Genomic DNA, 23515 nt, shown 5'->3' with positions numbered 1-23515 from the left:
TAGTTTTGGACAGGTAATATCTGCCCTTGGAGTTAGCCAGAAAAAGAAAATGAGCAGGTTGTCTTGTGACGGCGGCCACCAACTTCCTCTCTATTGCTTCAAACATGTCTGGGGAAAGAACCTCTCGTGACTCAAGCACCCCTTGGTGCCAACTCGCACAGGGCATGCACAGGGTTTTACATGTATCCCCTAAGTCAGATACATGAATGTAAGGTGGCATGTAAGGTTCCTAGCAAGAGCTAGTAGCCCACTGTAACCATCATAACCATTGTAGCCCATCATAACCATTGTAGAATGTACTTACATATAATATGCCAGGAGCTATCTATCTATCTATACTAAAATTCTGTTTTTAAGGTCTTGGAGTTAAGGCAGATCACTAGGGGGTAACATGTCAAAGACATGTTCCTTTCATCTATCTCCCTGTCCAGACGGTTGTGTATTGTATGCCGCACAATGTATCCTATGTGCACATTAGCCAGAGCCTATATAAAAGATTGCAAAATCTACAAGAGAGAAAATCTACAGGAATAAACAATACAGCACAGGAGTGTCCTGTATACGAATAAAGACAAAGGACTGGACTGGTATATCTTGGGGGACAAAGAAACATACAGAGTCCTTCACCTGGGAGGCAAACTGACCATGTACATGCCTCATGAAAGGGGGATCACAGCCAACCGGGCTGCAAAGTGGTACAAACATTTTTTGTGAGCGTTACTTTATACGACATCAGAGTATCCAGTTAACTAAGCCTAGGATCCCGAATGAATGTTATGATTTTATTTTGTATGTAACCATTTCATTCCAATACTTCTACTTGGTACTACACCAGTCTCTTTGCTTTGTTAAGTAAATTTATACTCGATTTCACTCTGAACCTATCAAAGTGCTGTGTGTTGAGGGAAGTGGTATCTGAGGTGGAATTAGTAAGCTGGGGTATTTCTTTCAGATCTGAGAATTCTGCAAATGTCCAGTGGACCAGAGGCTGGATGCTCCAGAGAGACACCCAGAGGGCTTGAGGGTGAGAGTGTGCCAATCGCTAACTTGTAGTGTGACAGTGTGGGTTGTAGCCTACAGTGGAGTGGTTAGGTTGCCCATGGCAAGTGGAGTTGGGGATCTGACCCATGGCAGGCTTCCTCACGCTAAGGGCAGGTGGTAGTAAGGAAACTCACAACCCTGGATTCCCCTGGGAAGCACCCCAACCTCTCTCCTACTTCTCCAGTTTCGGGTTATCAGGATCCAAAACAAAGAGTTTCCCTTCTTCAAGGGAGGAACCACAGTTTGTGGAAGAAAAATTAGGCTCTGGAGTGCTTTTGAGCTTTATTCTGGTGGATTGGGGGGATGGTGGTTTGTTTTTTTGGCCTTTTGATTTACTTTTGCCTCTGGTGGAGATGGCTGTCATTAATGGAGAACCAGCCTCTTTTCTTGTCTGATGTTTCCTTTTGTGTCTTAGCCACTTGGTACCACTCCCCATCCAATATATAATTGGTGAAGTACAAGGGAACAGCCCTTAGAGAACCCAGATTTTCCTTTTGGAAAGAAGGGAGTCAGAAAAGATACCAGATTTCTCAACAATTATGCTCGTAAGAACCTGGGCTAGCATCTTGTAGTTCTTCCCATTAGAGGTGAATTGGAATAATGAGTTCAGGAAGAGTCCTAGATCAGCGAGAACAGCTGGGTTTGCTGAACCACAGGAGCTAAAGAGGATTGCCCCACAACTCCAGAGGCATCTCTGTAGTGATCTCATCTGCTGTGTGGGGATGTTAGAGCCTTAGAATGTCACCCAACCCCTCAGTCCCTTCCCCTGACTCAGGAAGGTGCTCTGGTTGTGAGCAATTGTGGCTCAGCTACTCTTCTGTGGCTCCTTGCAGGAAGAGAAGTTCTTAGCTTTGGGCTTTCCCTGGGGCCCTGCTCCGCATGACTAATAAATGGAGAGGAGTTCAACAGGTGGTTCCAATTAGGTTAAAAAGCCCCAGATGTGTTGGTTTCCTAAGGCAGAGCAGACAGTGGGGGCTCACTGCTGCCCTCAAAAGCAGGTATAAAAGACAGGATTGCAATGAATAGGGTTGGAATGATGAATCTCTGCTTTGACTGCCCTGTCAGAGGCACAACAGTGTAAAGGGCCTGGCCAACATCCCCCACCCCCCAGTTTTGCAGACAAGCCAGAGCTGCCTCTGGTATTTACAGTAAGAGAGGTGCAGGCCATTATTATCAGAATGGTGGAGAGGCCACGATCCAGAAACCCCTTTCTTCAGGAATATTTTTCTCTTCACAAATCGCCATATGATATAGCATCGAAGTGAATTTTTATCTCCCTTAATATCTCTCATGGAATCAATTCCCAGCATAAGCTATTATCATCATTCCAGTATCTATCTTGTTTGGTGATGGAGCTGGGCACATGGTTCCCACCTAGGCAGTCATCAATGGCATGATGTGAATTCAGTAACAGCAATGCTTGATGCTAACTAGGATAATGGTGGGGCCAAGAGCCTCCCCGCAGAGCTCAAAGATTTCACCTTTAGCTGATCTGATCATCGTCAATCTGGGGAATGAATGTCAAGGTCACTCCTAAATCTCAGTCTTCTACATGTCAGCTGTTGCCAAGCCATCTGACAACCCAGCTGTTTCTGAAATATGTAACACTTTCTTATACTACATTCTCATTTTGAAGGTTCTTGTGTTTTTCTCTTTCACGTTTCTTGATTTATTTCCTCAGCATGATTACTCAGCCATATGTTCTCTCTCTCAGCCTCATCTTTCTTATACCTCACGAAGAAATAAATGTTCACATCCATTCCTTGATTATTAGCATTTCTCACTGAAATTTAAACGCAGCAAGATGAGGAGAATTAAATCAGGTGAGAAAAATAAGTGAGGGAAAATGTTTGCCTCCTAAATCACAAGGAAGCTTGACAAATGCTCACACACAGACACACAGTCATGGGACACTATGTATTGCTGAATTGAGCCATAATAGGCAGGGACTGTTACAATGAGTTTGTACAGCATCATTGGAGCCTACAGGCACTGCCACAATACAAATAAGTAACAATAACAATAATGATAATGGCTTAATTCCTGTCAGGTGTCACCCTTGGGATTATAAACAAAATGTTTAGCTGTTTAGTGATCTTGGTGAAATTAGTTTGGTAGTTTCAGTCCAGCTGCCAGTGATCAGTGTTCACATCAGAAAAACTGGCATGCTGTTGGCAGTCTCTTAGGCACAAGAACTGAATAAGCAAAGAGGTGGCTTCATTACAGTCATTGAGGCACATTGGCAGGGCAGTGGATGGAAGCCTGCACTACGACTGCTGCACCTCTACCTGTTTTGTGAATAGAGAAGATCAATTTGGGCACTTTTCACAAGCCCTATTTTTTTTTTAAATGTTCTTGCAACAGTTTGATTTCCTTTTGGGAACAAGCAGATCTGAATCATTACCAACTTATTATTTTAATAAACAGTTATTTAGATGAAGTTCTGTAATAATTTGCCATTTGCAACTTGGAAAAGAGAGATGGTAATTATTAACAACTGCCTTTCTATAAACATATTGAAGTGGGCTCCAGGTTATAAAGAGTTGATTAAAATTAATCATCAGCAGTATAAAGGATACCAGTTAGGTCATGTGACAATTAACTAACTGAAAGGGTCAGGAGAATTATAAAAAACATTTTGTGTCCATCGAATATTGTAAATGGAAAGATTTAAAGGAAATTTTGCATATTTATTATACATAGCACACAAGTATATTCACTCCTCTCGAATATTAATTATACTGTATTTAAAAATGTCTTACTTGTTAGCAACTAAACGCATCACAGTCCAGTCTTTTGGAAACATCTCAGGTCGTATGAGTATTCGAAACACAGTAAAAATTTGCAGCAGGAAATCCTAGGGAAGAAAGAGAGGAAACCTCACTATCTTTTTGTTTAAAATAAAGGAAAAATGAACTCCAAAAATATTTTCATAACCACGATAAAAGCAATTACAGAAAAGAGCAGAACCACAAACATTGTGACACTTGTTTCCAGGAGTACTGTTTTTCCACACTTTATTTGCTTCCCAAGGAAACGTCAATAAATTGTTAACTCGCTTTCCCTAAAAATAGGGAAAATGATTTAATGTGTTATTTGAGTGACAATGACATACAGAAGGGAGAAATCTCAAAGATACTCCAAGTTTCCCACACATACATTTCCACTGAGGTGCTCCCAAGAGCACTTTGCAAGCCAAAGCAACATTTCCTGAGTATTACAGAGATCTTAATGCCTCCGTGATCATGTCCATTTTTCATCACTCCTAAAATGTATACGCAAATCTCCACTGTATGCAACAGGAGGTCAGAAACAGAGGGGACACACTTATAGGACTGGGCAATAGTGATGACTAGGCCAGAGACTTTTAACCCCAGCTATCTTGAATTGGCAGGTCAATTATCCTCTGCCTCATTCTTCTCATTTGTAAAAATAGCTAATGTTTGTAAACTGCTTTGAGGATACAAAGCACCATTTCTGAGCTGAGTAATCTCAAATAATTTAAATCAGTGAGATAAGTGAAATGACAAAATTAAACAGCCACAGTAGAGAGTCTTTCAAATCTTTATAAGTAAAAAATTCCTGGACAGGCATTACTTCCAATAGCCCATTCTTATTTCATTTAACATTCTCCGTATTTTTCTAGTAAGCAAAGTGAGCATCACATCATGAAAAATGTGATGCGAGGGATATTATTAGCTGAACAGAATCAATGCAGCACATGACCTTGAAACAATAGTATTTTATTCTGCCTATCTCAACTGTATTGAATTAGCTCCCTACATAGATTTGATGCAAATACAAGCTGAGGATAGCCAATAGTTCTGAATGCCCAGATGTATCCTTCAAACCCAATATTTACTGAATTGTAGGTGATGGACATTGCCTGATGCTGAGATGGTTCCTGAAAGAAGCACTGTAAAGGGGAGTAGAACAGCTAAGGATGACTTTCAAGATGCCAGTGCCCAACAAGCTAGAAGCAGATTACATGGACCAGACTTTTTTCCCCACAGCAGCATGCTGAAAAAAATCTCTGTGTTTATAGTAGGGAGGGCATCATTTGTCATGGATGCCAGGCTAGTTGCATTGCTGCCCCTTCTTGGGGTCTCTCTGAATGCACCCCTCAAAGAGGTCAGACCTTGGGCCTTTAGCTCTCTGAATTTATCCACTCTCAGCGTAGGACACTGGTTATAGCCTCTTGATACTAATCATATCTAATTCAGCAAGTCCAACTGGGGATGGGTCCTGCAAGGGTTTCTCTATGGGATTCTGTAATAGCATATGTTTGCAGTGAGACAGAAATGGCTTCTTCAGAACAAAACCTGATTTATTTTGCCCAAAAGACACATAATGCTTAGGGAACTATATTTACAACGACAGAGACCTGCATGCATATTCTCCTCCCTAAGCTTAGCCTCTCTGCATAAACAGAGAGATCAGAGGGGTCTGGCTTATTCCTCATCTCTGAATTGGGAGAAACAGCCTACACTGCTTGCAGCCTTTTCCCTCTGTTTGTATCTCAGCCCTGGTCTACACTACAAGTTTAAGTTGAATTTAGCAGCGTTAGGTCAATTTAACCCTGCACCCGTCCACACGACCAAGCCTGTTTTGTCGACTTAAAGGGCTCTTAAAATCGATTTCTGTACTCCTCCCCGGCGAGGGGTTTAGCGCTAAAATCAACCTCGCTTCTCCCCGGCAGCCAGGAACTGTTCAGTACCCTGTAGCCAATACCCTCCCAACCCTCCTGAGGCGGGCTCCCGGACCATGAAGCCAGAGAAGGCATCTCTGGTGAGTGTACCTTTGTAAATATAATACAGGGTTTAAAAGCAAGCGTGTTTAATGATTAATTTGCCCTGAAGACTTGGGATATATTCGCGGCCAGTATAGCTACTGGAAAAGTCTGTTAACATGTCTGGGGATGGAGTGGAAGCTCTCCTGGAGGTACTCTAAAAGCCTTTGCAGAAGGTTTCTGGGGAGGGCAGCCTTATTCTGATCTCCATGGTAGGCCACAAGACAGTAGCAAGTAGTCTGGAATCATTGCAGAACAAAGCATTGCAGCGAATGGACCCCGGCTTTGGTGGCATTCAAGCAACATCCGTTCTTTATCTCTGTGTTAGCCTCGGGAGAGTGATATCATTCATGGTCACCTGGTTGAAATACGTGAAATTTGTTTAAGGGGACATTCAGAGGTGCCCGTTCCTGCTGGGCTGTTTGCCTTTGGCTGAAAAGAAATCATCCCCACTGTTAGCCATGCGGTAGCGGGAGGCCTGTTCATGCTGAGCTGTTCGCGTTTGGCTGACAGGGATCTTCCCTGATACTAGCCACGCAGTGGGGGATGGTGGTGAAGCAATCATCCCAGAGAATTGGGGTGGGGGTGTTGGGTTGTGCTGCACATTCACCCTAAAACCGCAGGCCCTCCTTTTAAATGGCCAACCCAACGGGCTTTGCTTGGTATGGGAAAGGAGGGCGCTGCTGTTTGAAACCATTCCCACGTTATGAAGGTTGAAGAAGCCGAAACCCTGTGCCTTACCATGGCTGCCTGCAAGCTGAATTCTGTTGCCCAGCCGAGCGTATGTGATGTCTCACACCAAACCGGCAGGCACTCAATATAAGAGGCAAAATGCGACCTTGTACCAAAAGCACATGTGCTATGTAATGTGAATCACCTGGTTCAGTGTGAAATAGTTTTCCCTTTGTTCTCTAAAATGTACCATTTTAAATACTACTCTCCCTTTTTTTCCCTCCCGCAGCTACAAATGTTTCTACGCTCCCCCTATCATCTCCGTCCTAGAGGCTAGCACAGAGTAGAAGGCGAAAAAAACGCACTCGCGAAGACATGTTCTCAGAGCTCATGCACACTGAAAGAGCTCAGCAGAATGTGTGAAGGCAAACAATGGCACAGTCTAGGAAAGCGTTAAATGAACGAGATGAGAGGAGGGAGGAGCACGATGAGAGGAGGCAGAATGCAATGCTGAGGCTAATGGGGAAGCAAATTGACATGCTCAGGCGTCTGGTGGAGCTGCAGGAAAGGCAGCAGGAGCACAGACCGCTGCTGCAGCCCCTGTATAACCGCCTGCCCTCCTCCCCAAGTTCCATATCCTCCTCACCCAGATGCCCAAGAATGCGGGGGGGGGGGAGGAGAGGAGGCTAAGGGCACCCAGCCACTCCACCCCAGAGGATTGCCCAAGCAACAGAAAGCTCTCATACAATAAGTTTTGAACTATAGTGTGGCCTTGTCCTTCCCTCCTCCCCTCATCCACCACCCTACCCAGTGCTTCCCTCCTCACCCACCTCTCCCGGGCTACCTTGCGAGTTTTCCCCTTATTTGTGTGTTGAATTAATAATGAATGCATGATTTTGAAACAATAATGACTTTATTGCCTCTGAAAGTGGTGATTGAAGTGGGGAGATTGGTTGGCTTACAGGGAAGCCGAGTCAACCAAGGGGGCGGGTTTTCATCAAGGAGAAACAAACAGAGCTGTCACACCGTAGCCTGGCCAGTCATGAAACTGGTTTTCAAAGCTTCTCTGATGCACAGGGCTCCCAGCTGTGCTCTTCTAATTGCCCTGGTGTCTGGCTGCGCGTAATCGGCTGCCAGGCGATTTGCCTCAACCTCCCACCCCGCCATAAACGTCTCCCCCTTACTGTCACTGATATTGTGGAGCACACAGCAAGCAGCAATAACAATGGGAATATTGGTTTTGCTGAGGTTTAACCTAGTCAGTAAACTGCGCCAGCGAGCTTTTAAATGTCCAAATGCACATTCTACCACCATTCTGCACTTGCTCAGCCTATAGTTGAACAGCTCCTGACTACTGTCCAGGGTGCCTGGGTATAGCTTCATGAGCCATGGCATTAAGGGGTAGGCTGGGTCCCCAAGGATAACGATAGGCATTTCAATATCCCCAACAGTAATTTTCTGGTCTGGGAAGTAAGTCCCTTCCTGCAGCTGTTCAAACAGACCAGAGTTCCTGAAGATGTGAGCGTCATGCACCCTTCCCACCCATCCCACACTGATGTCGGTGAAACGTCCCTTGTGATCCACCAGTGCTTGCAGCACCATTGAAAAGTACCCCTTGCGGTTTACGTACTGGCTGCCAAGGTAGTCCAGTCCCAAGATAGGGATATGCATTCTGTCTATTGTCCCACCACAGTTAGGGAACCCCATTGCAGCAAAGCCATCCACTATGACCTGCACATTTCCCAGAGTCACTGCCCTTGATAGCAGCAGCTCAGTGATTGCATTGGCTACTTGGATCACAGCCCCCACAGTAGATTTTCCCAGTCCAAATTGATTCCCGACTGACCGGTAGCAATCTGGCGTAGCAAGCTTCCAGAGGGCTATTGCCACTTGTTTCTCAACTGTGAGGGCTGCTCTCATCTTAGTATTCTTGCGCTTCAGGGCAGGGGAAAGCAAGTCACAAAGTTCCATGAAAGCGCCCTTACGCATGCGAAAGTTTTGCAGCCACTGGGAATCATCCCAGACCTGCAACACTATGTGGTCCCACCAGTCTGTGCTTGTTTCCCGGGCCCAGAATCGGCATTCCTCGGCAGGAACCTGCCCCATTACCACCATGATATCTAAATTTCTAGGGCCCGTGCTTTGAGAGAAGTCTGTGTCCATGTCCTCATCACTATCGTGATCGCGCTGTCGTCGCCGCCTCGCCTGCTTTTGCAGGTTCTGCACATACTGCAGGATAATGTGTGAGGTGTTTACAATGCTCACAGCACAGCGGTGAGCTGAGCGGGCTCCATGCTTGCCATGGTATGGCATCTGCAGGAGAGCAGAGTTGCAGCGGAAGCGTGGATGATGACGGATGCCACGAGAATAGATATTTACACAGAACGACGAGAGGACCTGCGAGGTGGATTCATAGCACCAGGAGAGCAGAGTTGCAGCGGAAGCGGTGGCTGACAATGGATGCCACCAGAATAGATATTTATACAGAACGATGAGAGGACCTGCGAGGTGGATTCATGGCACCAGGAGAACGGTGGATGACGATGGTTAGCAGTCCTACTGCACTGTCTGCTGACAGCAGCACCCAGGACACAACAGCAGCGGTGACGGTGAGCTGAGCGTAGCAGGCTTCATGATTGCCGTGGTATGGCGTCTTCAAGAAAAAAAGGCGTGAAACGATTGTCTGCCATTGCTTTCACGGAGGGAGGGGCGACTGACAACATGTACCCCAAACCACCCGCGACAATGGTTTTGCCCCATCAGGCATTGGGAGCTTAACTCAGAATTCCAATGGGCGGCGGAGACTGCGGGAAGTGTGGGATAGCTACCCACAGTGCACCGCTCTGTAAGTCGATGCTAGCCACACTAGTGAGGACACACTCCTCCGACTTAATGTGTTTAGTGTTTACTGTATAAAATCGATTTCTAAAAATCGACGTCTATAAAATTGACCTAATTTCGTAGTGTAGACATACCCTCAGTCAGACTGGTAGCCTTTTCACTGATACATCCTGGCCAGTCTCTCAGATCATCCAAAAAATCCCTCCCTTTTCTAGGGTCTTTGAGGAGCTAGGTTTCCTGATGCCAGGCTTAGCCTTGGGAAGAATAAAGATGGATTGAGCCAGCTAGGTGAATTTTCCCACCAATTGATGGCCCAGCCATTCTTATCTTAATTCCTGTGAAGCTGTGTATGTGAGGCTGATTTATCCCTTTCACTGTTTTACTTTCCCACCAGCTTCTGTAACAACCTCTTTACAGCCTTCTTTGATGTAGCTCTCTGTATTCAGTCATACAGCATGGAAAACAGAGTCACACATAATATTCATAAAATATAATATAGATATTTCCTAGTTTGTCACACCGCTTCTGGTCAAAATTTGTTCAATGCAGTTTTTCTCTCTAAATATGATTAAGTTAACAACAAAAATCCCACCCTAAAACAAACAAACAAATCAAAAACAAAACAAAAAAGTCACACAAGCCTTGGATTTCAAGGGGTCTTAAAACAACTATACTTTTAGATACCTTGATTACAATCTGGGTAAACTACACCAGAACAATTATTTTCTAAATTGTGTAATTTTAACAGAAAAAACAAGAATATTGCAAATCTGTTTCATAAACCCAGTGACAAATTATATGAAAACTAAACATGCATTTGAGGTGCCCGATACAGTAATTAAAGTTGTATAGAAATTTGCAGTTGTGATTTTATACAAATGCAATTATTTTGTATTTTTTATACAGACACACATACACACATGTATGTAATTAAGGTTGTAAATTTGCAGCTATGATTTATATATATGTAAAGCACAATTGCAAATGTCCAAACAACCTTAATTACGGGGCACCTTAAATATATGTGTGTATATATATATATATATATATAGCTATGAATTATTCTGGCTCTATATAAGTGGGAGAAAGGTGAAGCAAGGGGAGAGGAGAAGGAGGAGAGAAACATTTTCCAAAACTGAGCTTTTTGTAATATTTGCTGATAGACTGTAATGTCTTCAAGAGAGTAAATAATCCATAGATAATTTTTATTTTATTTTATTTTATTTCTTAGAAATCATAGTGTTTGGTTTTTAGTTTTTGTTTAGGTTTTTTTTATTTTGGTAACACATTTACCCAAGGATCCATTACAGTTTTGTGAGCAAATGGACATGTACATGTATAAATTTAGTTACAGTTCAATTATTGGTGTTTTACTATCTGGGGCATTAGTTTGCTAGAATCCATCCATATGTCAGCACTACTCCTCCCCAAATACTCAGTGCCAAGCAGTTTAACTCTATAATCACTTTAAAATAAATTCCATAGCACATTTTTTGTCAGAATTATGCCTCCAGGTGACATAGGATAGAATTGTATGATGGAATTGCTCATTTCTGTTTCATGGTCCCTATATTCCAAAGTCCTCATGAGGCATTACTAACAGGTACTACTCGCTGCAAATCAATTTCATAATCTGGAATTCCAAATACACTTGCTTTTCCATAAGCTATTGTCTCACACAGCTGTACCAGCCCCAGTGAACACATCATAATGATTCAGGAACAGATTTTAACATTTAAAAAGCATTTCAGCTGGCAGTATAACTGCAGTAACGTTTGGTTGGTTGGAGTATAGTTCTAATTAATGTCTCATATATCTCAGATTTTAATTGGCAGCATGGGAGTACTTTCTCCTTTTTCTATGCTCCAGGCAACCAAACACGGTCTCTTAATAATCCTAACTGAAATTTATATAAACTCTTCCATATTTTACTGCAAGATTCAAGCCACTTCACAAACGTGACATTTTGTGCTATTTCTTCCAGCAGCAATATTCTTTTGTGCCAACAAATGGAATATGTGTACTATTGTGATTCAATAGTGAAGGTTGTTTGTTGATTTCTTCCACAAGTGCTTTTGAGCTTTCAGCCATATAGTCTTCTTACATGGAAGAAACCTCCCCAAACTAGGGAAGCACAGAACTCAAAGCCTACAGGCTAAGGGGGGTAAATTGGCTTTAAACCACTTTTGCACCCTTCCAACCCTGGGCTGCTCTAGGGGCTAGAGCGTGGCTGTCCTATAGGTAGGGTGACCAGATAGCAGGGGGTGGGGGATCATAGGTGCCTATATAAGAAAAAGCCCCCAAAATCAGGACTGTCTCTATAAAATCGGGACATTTGGTCACCCTACCTATAGGCCACAATACTACATCCTGCATCCCTATCCTTGACATGCCACTCCTTCCCCCAGTCCAGCCCTCTGCACTTAGGCTTGTGATGGGTACTTGGAAGGCAGTCTGAGAACTGTCTTCCACAGTGCCTGTGCTGGGGAGAATCCTCCCCAGATTGCAATTGGGACTTTTATGACCCCTTTATACCACTCCAGACCTCTTACCTTTTGTGTGAGGGGCCAGAGCAAGGATGAAGATCTCACCCGTAGTCTGTAAAATTACTATCCTGTCCTCCTTCAAATCTCTCCTGCAGACCTACTCTGTCACTTTGTCCGTGGTAAACTATGAATTGATAAAAAAGAACTAAGAATCCTGTGGCACCTTATAGACTAACAAATGTATTGGAGCATAAGCGTTCGTGGGTGAATACATGTGTCTGACGAAGTGGGTATTCACCCACGAAAGCTTATGCTCCAATACATTTGTTAGTCTATAAGGTGCCACAGGACTCTTTGTTGCTTTTTACAGATCCAGACTAACACAGCTACCCCTCTGATACGATGAATTGATAAAGGTTAGGTAGATGGCCAGCAGGGACTTCTGATCTGTGCACATAGCTGGCTTTTGTTAGTGCTCGTATTGCTGTTTCCTATTCCTCCTTCTCCTCCTCTTTCCCACTCCTTTTTAGTTTTTGTAATTCCCACTGTTCCATTTCATCTTAAATTAGATTTGAGCTCTTTGGGGCAGGGACTGTCCTTCCACAATAGTGCTCTGAACCTGCCCCTACGCATTATTATAAAATATATACATTAAAAGTTATATAAGATTAGTTTGTACTCACTGGTGTCCCTCCTCCCTGCCCTCCCCCGCCCCCCAAGAGAAAGAAAGCAGTAGCTCTGCTACTATAAAATTATACTGAAAGGTAAAAAAAACGACATACATAATCTTAATTATATATACTTGAAAGTGATGCTGCCAAATGAAATTGCATCAGTTTCAAAAACTGAGTTAAATGGAGTTTCAAGTGCTATATTTCTGTCCCTGAATCCTTTGTCATTTTCTTTCTTGTCATTTTACAGCCTCGTTTCCTTTCAAAATATATTTTTTTCCTTTTCCCTGTTGCAAGGTGAAAGAACCACATAAACAACTTGGAGCACTGACTAAAATGAAACAGTAACTATATTCAAAGCACTGTCGAGTACACCAACTAAACCGAAGAAACGTAGGAAATATTTGTCTATATACACATCTCTTTCAGTTACAACAATCTGAGGTATTAGTTGTAGCTGTATTAGATAAAAAAAGATTAGATACAAATGTTACTTTTAAATTGATGGTTTCCTTTAAATTATTTTGGGTGTCATGTAGTAATTAATGAACTCTGCAGAGAGTCTTTAGTAGAGTTAGGTGAATGTTGTAAACAAAATTACCATTAAAAATGAAATTCCAAATTCCACTTTGATAGTACCAGCAACACCGTTAGTTCCCTTTTCACAAGTGAATTTTTGTTTGCACAAGCATTTTTGAAAAGAGAAAATGTCATAAATATTGTGCAATCGTATTCATGCAAATGTTCGTACTGCAAGTGTTCATATGGTCACCTTGGAAATCAGTAGTTTAGGTGACCAATCATTCAGCACAAATAGCAAATTACAAAGACAGAATACTCAAAGCAATATTCACAGTGAGAGCAATATAAAGTCTGGAATATGTTTACATAAGCCATTTATAAACTCCCAAGCCCTCTAGGTTTTCAAATTACCTTAGAAGAGCACACTGCTCAAATACCTGGCCAAGGTGCCAATGAATTGGTACCACAATGCAATCATCTGATGTCTACTACCATTGATGTCTTGGCCAAGCCACCCACTCCCCACAAAATACATCAGAGTGACTGTATAAGTCTCCAGCTGTTATGAGAGAACTGGACTTGACGTAACCCGCATCCATCTTGTGCACTTACCCACCATAAACTGGAAGTGAGGACACCACGTAGCAAGAAAGAATTTGGCCTTGCTTAGGCAGACAAAGCCATCTGCACAGCTGCAGTGTTACTAACAAGGATAGCTGACCTTGGTCTGGGTGCCTGTGTTTGCAAATTTCTTGCGAGCTGTTTTGCTGATAAGTAAAAATTATGAGTTCTTTGCTGCTGTTAGGGAAATTGTTAGCTTATTACAAGTTATTTTGAGTTATGTGCTTTCTCTGGAGAAACCTATAAAGAGTTTAGTTAGTGTGTGCACTTTGGAGAAGCCTCGGAGAAGCTTAGATTTCTAGGAGCAAGATGACACTGACATTTATCTCCCTAGCAGCGAGGAGGAAGGCTGGCCACTGGAAACTTGCTGCTGTCACTCAACACCACCTCAGATTTTGGGTAATTTTTGAGCTGCTCTAGACTATTACTATTTTAGATGTGTGCTTTGTACTCAATAAAAACAAGGATTTTGGGGTGGAAGTACTCTTGTGTGCACCAATCATTTATCAGACAGAGGTGCTGTGTCCCCCTGTGATTTATTTCTGGACACCATCTGGAAAACAGAGAATAGTTCATCAATCATCATCACTCCCATAACCACATTGGTCATTGGGGAGCCATCATTGATGAGCAATCAACCAATTGTCTCCACCCCGACGATTGTGTGTCAGTGCTTGAGTCTCTGCGAAGTCCATTCCTGTCCACTCTTTTATGTTGTCAATCCATCTCTTCTTCTGTCTACCTCTTCTTCTCTTCCCCTGTATTGTCCCTTGGAGGATGATCTTGGATAGGCCAGATGATCTTGTTACCAGGCTGTTACCACTTCAGCTTGTGCTTCTTCATGGTCATCAGGAGGTCTTCATATGACCCAGCACATTGGGTGATGATGTTGTGGACCTCTTCATTAGTGATGTGGTCGAAGTTGGAGACGTTCAGGATTTTATGAAAGCATGTGATCTCTACTACCTATATTTTCCATTCAAGTTCTGCTGTAAGGGTCCATATCTCGCATGCATACAGAAAAATGGAGATGACCAATGCGTGCAGCAGTTTTAGTTTGGATTCCAGGGAGATGTTCTTATTCCTCCAAATTGGCTTTAGCTTTGCCACTGCTGCTGTTGTTTGTGCAGTTCTGGCCCAAATTTCTGCCTCGGATCCTTCATCAGTTATGATTGCCCCCAAATACTTGAACTGTTTCACTGTCTCCAGCTCTTGTCCACTGATAGTGATATGTGAGCTGAACCCATCACATTTGTTTGTCATCAGCTTGGTTTTCTCTGCACTGATTTCCATGCCATATTTTGCGGAGGTTTCATCCAATCGTTTCATGAGGTTGGCAAGTTCATCTTCGTTGCCTGCCAGACCATCAATGTCATTAACGAACCGAAGATCTGAGATTGTTCGCTCCCCAATGCTGACTGTGCATATGTGATCTTCTAGGGCATCAGTCATTATGCGCTCCAAGTAGATGCTGAACAGTGTGGGCGAAAGAAGGCAGCCTTGCTGGACTCCAACAGTGGTGCGAAACCACTCTCCTATTGTGCCATTGACGAGAACTGCACTGCTGGCCTTGGCATACAGTTATTTAATGGTAAGAATTAGCTTACGACCAACATTGTACTTCTTCATGGTTGTCCAGAGAGCTTCATGCCATACTCTGTCAAACGCCTTCTTGAAGTCAACAAAGACGTGGTAAACGTCCTGCTGGTGTTGTAAGTACTTCTCACATATAACACAAAGGTTGAAAATCTGTTCTGTGGTACTTCTTCCAGCACAAAAGCCAGCCTTGTTCTTCAGCAATGATATTGTCTGCTTGTGGCTTCAATGTGTTCAATATGACTTTCAACATCACTTTTCTGGGATGGCTAATTAAGCTTATGGTCTGGTAATTTTGACACAATTACAGGTTGCCTTTCTTTGGCAGAGTGATGATTAGTGACTAGAGAAGAGTTACCATAGCTTTGAGTTCAGATAACCCCGGCTAACACAGCAACATAGCAGAGAAATGTCATCAGGCTTTTACTTTTTAAAACTTGATTTCATGTTGATGGTGTCTTTTTTTAAAACACTACAAACAGTATATCATGAAAATTCAATGCTCAAAATAAAACAAACATAAGAATACAGAGGTAAGTGGCATGATGTAGTTTAGATGGGTGTTGGACAAAATGATTAACATATCAAATGAGAGAGAAAGAGAGAAGATTAACACAAAACACGGATTCCTATCTTTGCTTTTTCCTTTGAGTTATAAACTTCTTGTGTTGCATTTGCCATATTCAAGTGAAATTATAAAAAAAAAATTATGGGGATATTTCAAATTCAGAAGTGCAGGTATGCTGCTCATGTGTTCTGAATATATTTTCAGTGAAATCAGTATCAAAGCTCGCATTGATTTTGATGGGAGTAGGGTTCATCTCTTGGGGAATAAAAGATGCTGGAGATTAGGCAAACACTGAAAGGGTGCAGGGATGCCACATACTCTGCCCATAAATTCTGTCTTTAGTTGATGGTATTCTTTTGACGACTTGATGCAAAGGGTCGTAAAATGTATCCTTTTCCTCGGGGCTTGATTTGAGTGTTGGTGCATAAGCACTAATGATGTTCACAGAGCCGATTGTCATCTGAAGTTTAAGTGAGATGATAAGCTCTGACTTCCCAATGGGTGTTTTTAGGAGCTTTAACCACTTGTTTCTCACAGCAAAACTGACACCCTGCAGACGATTTTCTTCGCTGCTTTTACCTTGCCAAAAGAAGGCATAATTGGCCTCTTGGACAGAACTAGCACCTGCAAGTCTTGTTTCCTGGAGTGCTGTAATGTCAACATTGAGTTTGTACAGCTCACAGGCTATCAAAGCTGACTTCTGGATGCTGCTTGTGTATTGTAGGTTGTCATTGTCTGTCAATCCTGGACACATGGTCCTGATATTCCAGCTTTCAAGCCAGAAAGTTCTTGGTTTTTTATTTTTGCCAGGTGCAAGATTTCTGTCAGCCTTTCAACTTTTGGTCTAGCCCCACGCACCCCATGACGCAGACAGACTGTGGTGGGTCAGCACCCAACTGTCCGGGAGCTGCCCAGCTTTGTGGTGGGCGGGGCTGACCAATGGAATGCAGTGATTCTTCCCACCGTTGAAGGTGACCTCTGACACTCTCCTCTACGCCAAACAAGTGAGAGCTTATAACCCATAACTGCCACCTTCCATGTTGTGTCCATGGTGCCAGAAAGGATGGAGTATCCTCTCCATGTGATGTGGCTGCAATAGCCTGGGTGGTTGATATGGAGGTACTGCTTTGCCCATGCATCAGCATCCCCCTCTCGACTTCACTGGTTTGGACCAAAGGAAGGAGTTGATACATTTGGAACCAGCTACGCTGCAGGAGTTGCCAGTGCAGAGGAGATCTTCCCTCTGCCCTCCTTTCAGGTCTCCACTCCTAGATTGGTTATCAGCTACAGATGAAGGGCCCAATCTATCCTGCGTGGATGTTGTTGACAAAAAACACTGAGTGAATTTGCTCATACGCCTTTTGTACATTGTCTTTGCAGACCTAGCCAAAGCATTTGACACAGTCAGCAGAGCAGGTCGATTTGCAATACTAGAAAAGATAGGATGCCCACCAACCCTGTTAAGTCTGATACATTCATTCCACAACAACATGAGAGCAACCTTCTTGTTTGATGGGTCCACTTTGGACAGCTTTGAGATGAAAATCGGAGTGAAGCAAGGATGTGTTCTTGCCCCTACACTCTTTGGAATCATCTTCTCGGTACTCTTGAACTGTATGTTTAAGAACATGAAAGATGGAATGTATCTCCACACAAAATTGGATGGAAAACTCTTCAACCTGTCATGACGTAAGTCCAAGACCAAAGTTAAAAAGGTGCTAATCAGGGAACTTCTATTAACTCATGATGGTGCCCTCATAGCCCATGATGAAGATCTACTACAAGAAATTCATGGACCGCCTTTCAGGTGCTTGTCTGGCATTTGCTCTCACCATCAGCATTAAGAAAATGGTTGTATTAGGACAGGAGATTACACAAGATCCTTCAGTCACCTTAAATGCAAACCAGCTAGAAGTAATCCAAAAGTTCAGCTATTTAGTTCTAGAGTGACCACCATCCAACTCACTGGATGAAGAACTAACTGTTTGCATTGGAAAGGCTGCTACCACCTTTAGCAGACTAACTAAAAGAGCATGGAACAACTCAAAGCTTACCATCAAGACCAAAATGGTAGTGTACCAAACTTGTATTCTCTCAGCACTCTCATGTACGGTGGGGAAACATGTACAACTTATGCTCATTAGGAGAAAAGATTAAACAGTTTCCACCTATGTTGTTTACACCACATGCTCAACACCAAATGGCAAGATAAAGTCACCAATGTAGAGGTTCTTCAAAGGGCAAATTTACCAAGTGTGACAGCCCTTCTCAAGCAAAGATGACTGTGCAGGCTGGGCCATCTGAGTATGTTGGAAGGCGCATGCATACCAAGGACATGCTATACAGGGAGCTACCAGAGGGAACAAGAACAACGGGACATCCCAAACTTCGCTATAAAGACACATGCAAATTAGATATGAAGGAATTTGGAATTAATTCTGACCAATGGGAAATCTTGGCAAGTGATCATAACAAGTGACGCCACCATCCACATCTACATCAGGGTATCAAAGTCCATGACAGAAGCTGGATCCTACAGCTTGAAGAAAAAAGAGCCTATAGGAAGCCAGCAGCTCCCACCCAAGATACATACATTTGCAATAACTGTGAAAGATCATGGAAATCTTGGATTGGACTATTCAGTCACATGAGACATTGCAAACCGTCTACATCATAGGGCTGCAATTCCCACGGTTTCTCATGGACGAAAGGATGCCAATAATAATAAAGTTCTGTCCTCACCCAGCCACACAGTTTACACAGGCTTTGTGCTACAAGGAGAAGGGGTGAATATTACCCTCTAAGCATAAACTACTATCCCCTAAGAAACTTCCACTGTGTCTGACAAGACTAGAAATGGCAGTTTAATTATCAAAATTAAAAACGGAAGTAACTCAGGCATTCTACCAATAGTATAATAGCTTATATTAAAATAATGTAAACATAAGGAACATGCTAATTTCCCTGTCCACATGAGTGAAGTCAGCCATGTACTGGAAGATGTTAGGATAATAATAAGATGTTGTGGAGAGAACTGGCATTTTAAAGCTTTTAGTGGATAGTGTCAGAGATCTACAGAGTTTCATGAGCTGCACGTAAAGGTCTGTTCTTTCTGAATCTGGTACTAGTGTGAATGTGTTTTCTTTAAGCTGCTAGTCTGCCATTGCACCGTGTCATATCAATTAAACTGTGGCTGATAGGAAAAATCCAAGATAATTTTGTCTCCCTGGATGGAAGTTTTTCATATTTGTTACTTGGATTGTGATTAGTTTATTCTCTGTGATGGGATTAGAGAATGAGGAAAGGGCTATAACACAATTCTATAGTTTTCCTTTCCTCATTCCTACCAGCTTTAAGTACAGAAACAACAAAATCCAACCCACAGCCACAAGAATTCCCCTGAGTAAACATGAATGAAAAAAGCTTACGTAGCTATTAGTTGTCATCAGTGTGTCTGAGAAACAGATTATATTTAAACATCAAAACACCCCTTAACTGAGTCAGGGGAGTTCCTGAACAGAGGCAGAAGAAGAGGAGAGAACATTTAAAGGCATAAAACTGAAGCTCTGTTACTTACTCTCAGCTCATCCTTTGTGTTGAATCTATCAAGAAGTTGCTGGTAATGTCGGTCTGTCATTTGTCGTAATAGTGACAAGAGACAGGAAACAAATTCCCCCTAATGCAAACCAAGAGAGGAAATGTTATACTTCAAGCCCAAAATATAGAAAACATCAAAACAATCATATTATGAAATTCTTAAAAATAAATTACTAATCTAAAGAAAATGAGCACTATGAAGTCTGAAAATGTTTTCAAAGACATTCCTGGATATTTTGTGTAGTATTTTCTTATTAATAAAAACAGGGCTATAATCCTTTAAAATCTCAAACATTTTACCTATGGATTTGCTTCCCACTTGCATTTGGAAAACAAAAGTATGTAATTTCCTCTACATGAATCAGTTCAAAAGAAACTAAAACAATACAAGCATGACATGAAAAAGTAATCAATATAAGCTGATAGTATGTTTACATAATCATTAATAGTTTCCCTTGCATCTATATTTATGCAGATAGTTTACACTGCAAAAATTCCAGCTCTTCCCGTCAATTTGCTGTTGAAAGAAAATATAAATAAAAATATATTGCAACAATTCTGGGAAGAATTCTTGTTTACCTGTGGGGAGGAAAATGAGGAGGGAGATCATAGGAAGGAGAAAAGGATGGACAAAAACATTTTAAAGTATTTTTAAACACTGCTTCGGTATTTTGCCAGCCCATATTTTGGGTAGATTTTTCCTTCTCTTATTTAAAAATTGAATTTTTGAAATACTAATGCTAAAAGTGTGTTTTTACAATGAAATAGCTAACTAACATTGAGAGTGCGAAGGCACTATAGTTTGTGCCTAGATGTTGCTAGTTGAGATAAACCTTATTGGCGGTAGGAGGGGGTGGAGGGAGAAGGGTATTTGTTTTGTCTTGACTAGTGACACCAAGATAAAAAATACCTGTGCCTTGTCACTACTAGGATTTTACACAGAGATGGCTCTCTCAAGATAATAAACATCTTTTTTTGCAGTGAAGATGTAACTTCAGATTATTATACTATTAATAATAGCCTGGGATAGTATGTTATTCAACCCCAAGCATAATCACCCAGGCTACCACTAGTACCTTGTAAACAGGAAGCAACTTTAAATGATCATATTATATCAGGAAATTTATTCCTGACCCTTGCTGATGATCTTCCCTGGTCATGAAGCTTTTATAATATTTAAAAATATTTTATATTTCATTATATCTGCAGAGATTCAAGCTGAATTAATGTGTTTCTGAATACAGGGTACAAAAGGAAAAAATGGTGGTCTGATTAGATTAGCTGTTTAAAAAAACAGCTATAAGTTTCTGAGACTGCTGTTCTCCTTTAGTTACAAGCCAAGACCCCTTTGTGTCATTAGGCTACTTAGCTTAAATAAACAGTGGAGTAAGTAAAAATGGCCTTATCTTACTTTAATCACACGAACCTAAAACACATATTCTTTAAATAAAATGAACTATGCAAACGTCTTTCTTTTTGTTTCTATGTTTAGACCCTTCTAACCACTTACACTGCATATCTTCTGCAACCCCATATTAGCTTTATATTACAGATAACACACTGAAGTTAAAATAATATAGTACAACATCTATATTACATTTATATAGTTCTACATTGTTACTATATGGTACACAACTTGATTTTCAAATGAGACAGAAGCTGTAGCCAAGATTTTTTTAAATGGGTTCTTAAAGATGAGTTCCTAGTTCAGACTTAGACACCTAAAAAGGTGGCCTAATTTTCAAAAGTGATGACCACTCAGTAGCTCCCATTGAAATTAACTTTGGCACCTATTTTGTAAAATCTTGTCCTAGCTTCCTGCCAATGTCATATTCACAGAGCCAGGGAGTGTAAGCAACATCATTCATTTCTTTGTTTGTTTGTAAGATTGAAAGCATAGTCTGCATGTCTCATCCTCTCATACTAAAAAGCAAAGGGGTAGAGTCTACCACCCTAAGGGCATGTCTACACTTACCTCCGGAGCAATCGATCCAGCGGGGGTCGATTTATCGCGTCTAGTGAAGACGTGATAAATCGATCACCGAGAGCTCTCCTGTTGACTCCGGTACTCCACCGGAGCAAGACGTGTAAGTGGAGTCGACGGGGGACAGTCAGCATTCGACCTACCGCAGTGAAAATACCACGATAAGTAGATCTAAGTACATTGACTTCAGCTATGTTATTCACGTAGCTGAAGTTGCGTAACTTAGATTGATCTCGCCCCCAGTGTAGACCAGGCCTTAGTCACCTTACTTCCACAAGCAGTCTCATCAAGTTATTTTCCATTTTCTCCCATAAAGAACAAAATTATTTAACACATATAGCATTGACTGTGTTGCAGTAGCACTCGGCTCTAGCTCATTATGCTTCACAGGGACTGTAATTCTAAGATTTCACATTCCTTTAATTTAAATTTTAAAAGTATTTTGTAAATGGGAAAAGCTTCATTCTAATTGGTTTCCTTTAAGCAATCTAATTGTGTGCAGATACATTTCTCATAAAGCAACCTAAAGGGCTAATTTATTGACATCACTGCATTACTCCAGTTCTTGCTGGTGTAACTGAGATCACTGGCCTTGGAAATTATAAAGTTTTCTTTCAGGCACACAGCTTCAAGCCCCACACATCCATCTCACAGAGTGCACTAAATAATTCACAGCACAATATAAGGCAAGATTGAGATAGAATATACATTTATGCAGAAACACAATGCAGTCTGGGCCTATGGCAACACACTGAGATGTAGTCTTGAGACTACTTGCAGACTGAGGCAGTACCCAAGGAGAGGAAGAGTGACAGAATTTAACCCATTGTGTTGCCATAAAGCCTATGTCCCATCTCACAAAGAGCATTTAATGATATAGGATTGACTCATGGCAACATGCTGGGCCAGATTCCACCATTTGTACTCATGTTGGGTGGTGCCTTACTCCACAAATAGTTCCAAGAACCTGTCTCAGTGTGCTGCCATAAGCCCATACTGCATGATGTTCTCACATAAATGCATATAATCGCCTTATGCTGTGCTGTGAGTCACTTCCACATTAAGTATTCTGTGAGGCGCATGTAGTGATGATGACAAGCCTTAGTGATGCATATAGAACTAATGAAAACTTTATAACTTGCAAGGACCTTCAGAGTCTAATTTTTGATAGAGTGATAAATTAGCCCTTTACGCTACTTTATAAAAAAATGTATCCACAAACAATTGGATATTTTAATGGAAACCAATTACAATGGAGTTTTGCCACACTTCCAACCCAGTTCTACCACCTTTCTTTAGTTAAAGCAGAACTTCCCTATGCAAGAAGTTTGAACTTCAGAGAATATTTTTGCAGTTTAAAATTAAAAAAATGTGAAATCTTAGAAGTACAATCCCTCTGATGCATAATGAATTGGAGCACAGTGCTACTGTAAAACATAAGATAGTCAACACATGGTTAACTCTACAAATACTTCCAATAATTTTGTTCCCTGTGGGAGAAAGTGGAAAATATTTTCCACATGTATTAAATACTTTTTAAAATGCTTGTCCTCAGAGGGAATTCAAGTTGAAAGGCTAGAGTCCCCATATCATTGGAAAAATAAAAAGTAACAGTGTAAGGAGCTGATCTAATGAGATGGCAAATCAAAAAGAAGGAATGTTCAGGTACTTGAAGTTTTTCACAGAAAACTCTGCTGAATGACCAGTAAGTGACCTGCGCCTCTTACTCAGTTGCTCTTTTGTAAGGCCACTACATTTCCCCTGCTGTGTAAGTTTTTATTTTCCCCAAATACAACCTCCTTGAAAGCAGACAAAGTGTAGTTTCATTTTATTTCATTTCAAGGACACTAACTTTTAGAGAAAAGCCCAGTGACTGCACTAAAACCTTTTAATGCACATCAGCCATTATATAGTGTTTACTTAAATACCATTTATGTTCCCTGCAGAACACTGATCTCTTGACTTTAGTTAGCATGTTAGAACTGAAGCTCAGACCCAGATAAGTGTTGCTAATTTTATTATTTATTATTATTATTATATTATTATTTTAATTTTGATTTAAATACCTTAGGGTGGGTGGGTGTGTGTGTGTGTGTGTGTGTGTGTGTGTGTGTGTGTGTGTGTGTG

At 41.6% G+C, this 23515-nt stretch overlaps 1 protein-coding gene across 1 annotated transcript in view; it reads right to left on the bottom strand.

Moving 5' to 3' along the window:
* The window catches only part of DOCK4 (dedicator of cytokinesis 4), a 391670-nt gene that overhangs the window by 88901 nt on the left and 279254 nt on the right, over positions 1-23515 (bottom strand). Inside the window, exons 26-27 of the mRNA XM_024200912.2 lie at positions 19385-19483; positions 3804-3898 (exon numbers count right to left, since the gene is read on the bottom strand). Of these exons, the coding sequence (XP_024056680.1) occupies positions 3804-3898; positions 19385-19483 (194 nt within the window). The remainder of the gene's footprint in view (positions 1-3803; positions 3899-19384; positions 19484-23515) is intronic.

Source organism: Terrapene carolina, unplaced genomic scaffold (assembly GCF_002925995.2).
Source record: "Terrapene carolina triunguis isolate 2854851 unplaced genomic scaffold, T_m_triunguis-2.0 Scaffold68, whole genome shotgun sequence".
NCBI lineage: Eukaryota > Metazoa > Chordata > Testudines > Emydidae > Terrapene > Terrapene triunguis.
The sequence above is the reverse complement of the archived record's forward strand: the minus strand, read 5'-3'. Positions and strand labels throughout refer to the sequence as shown.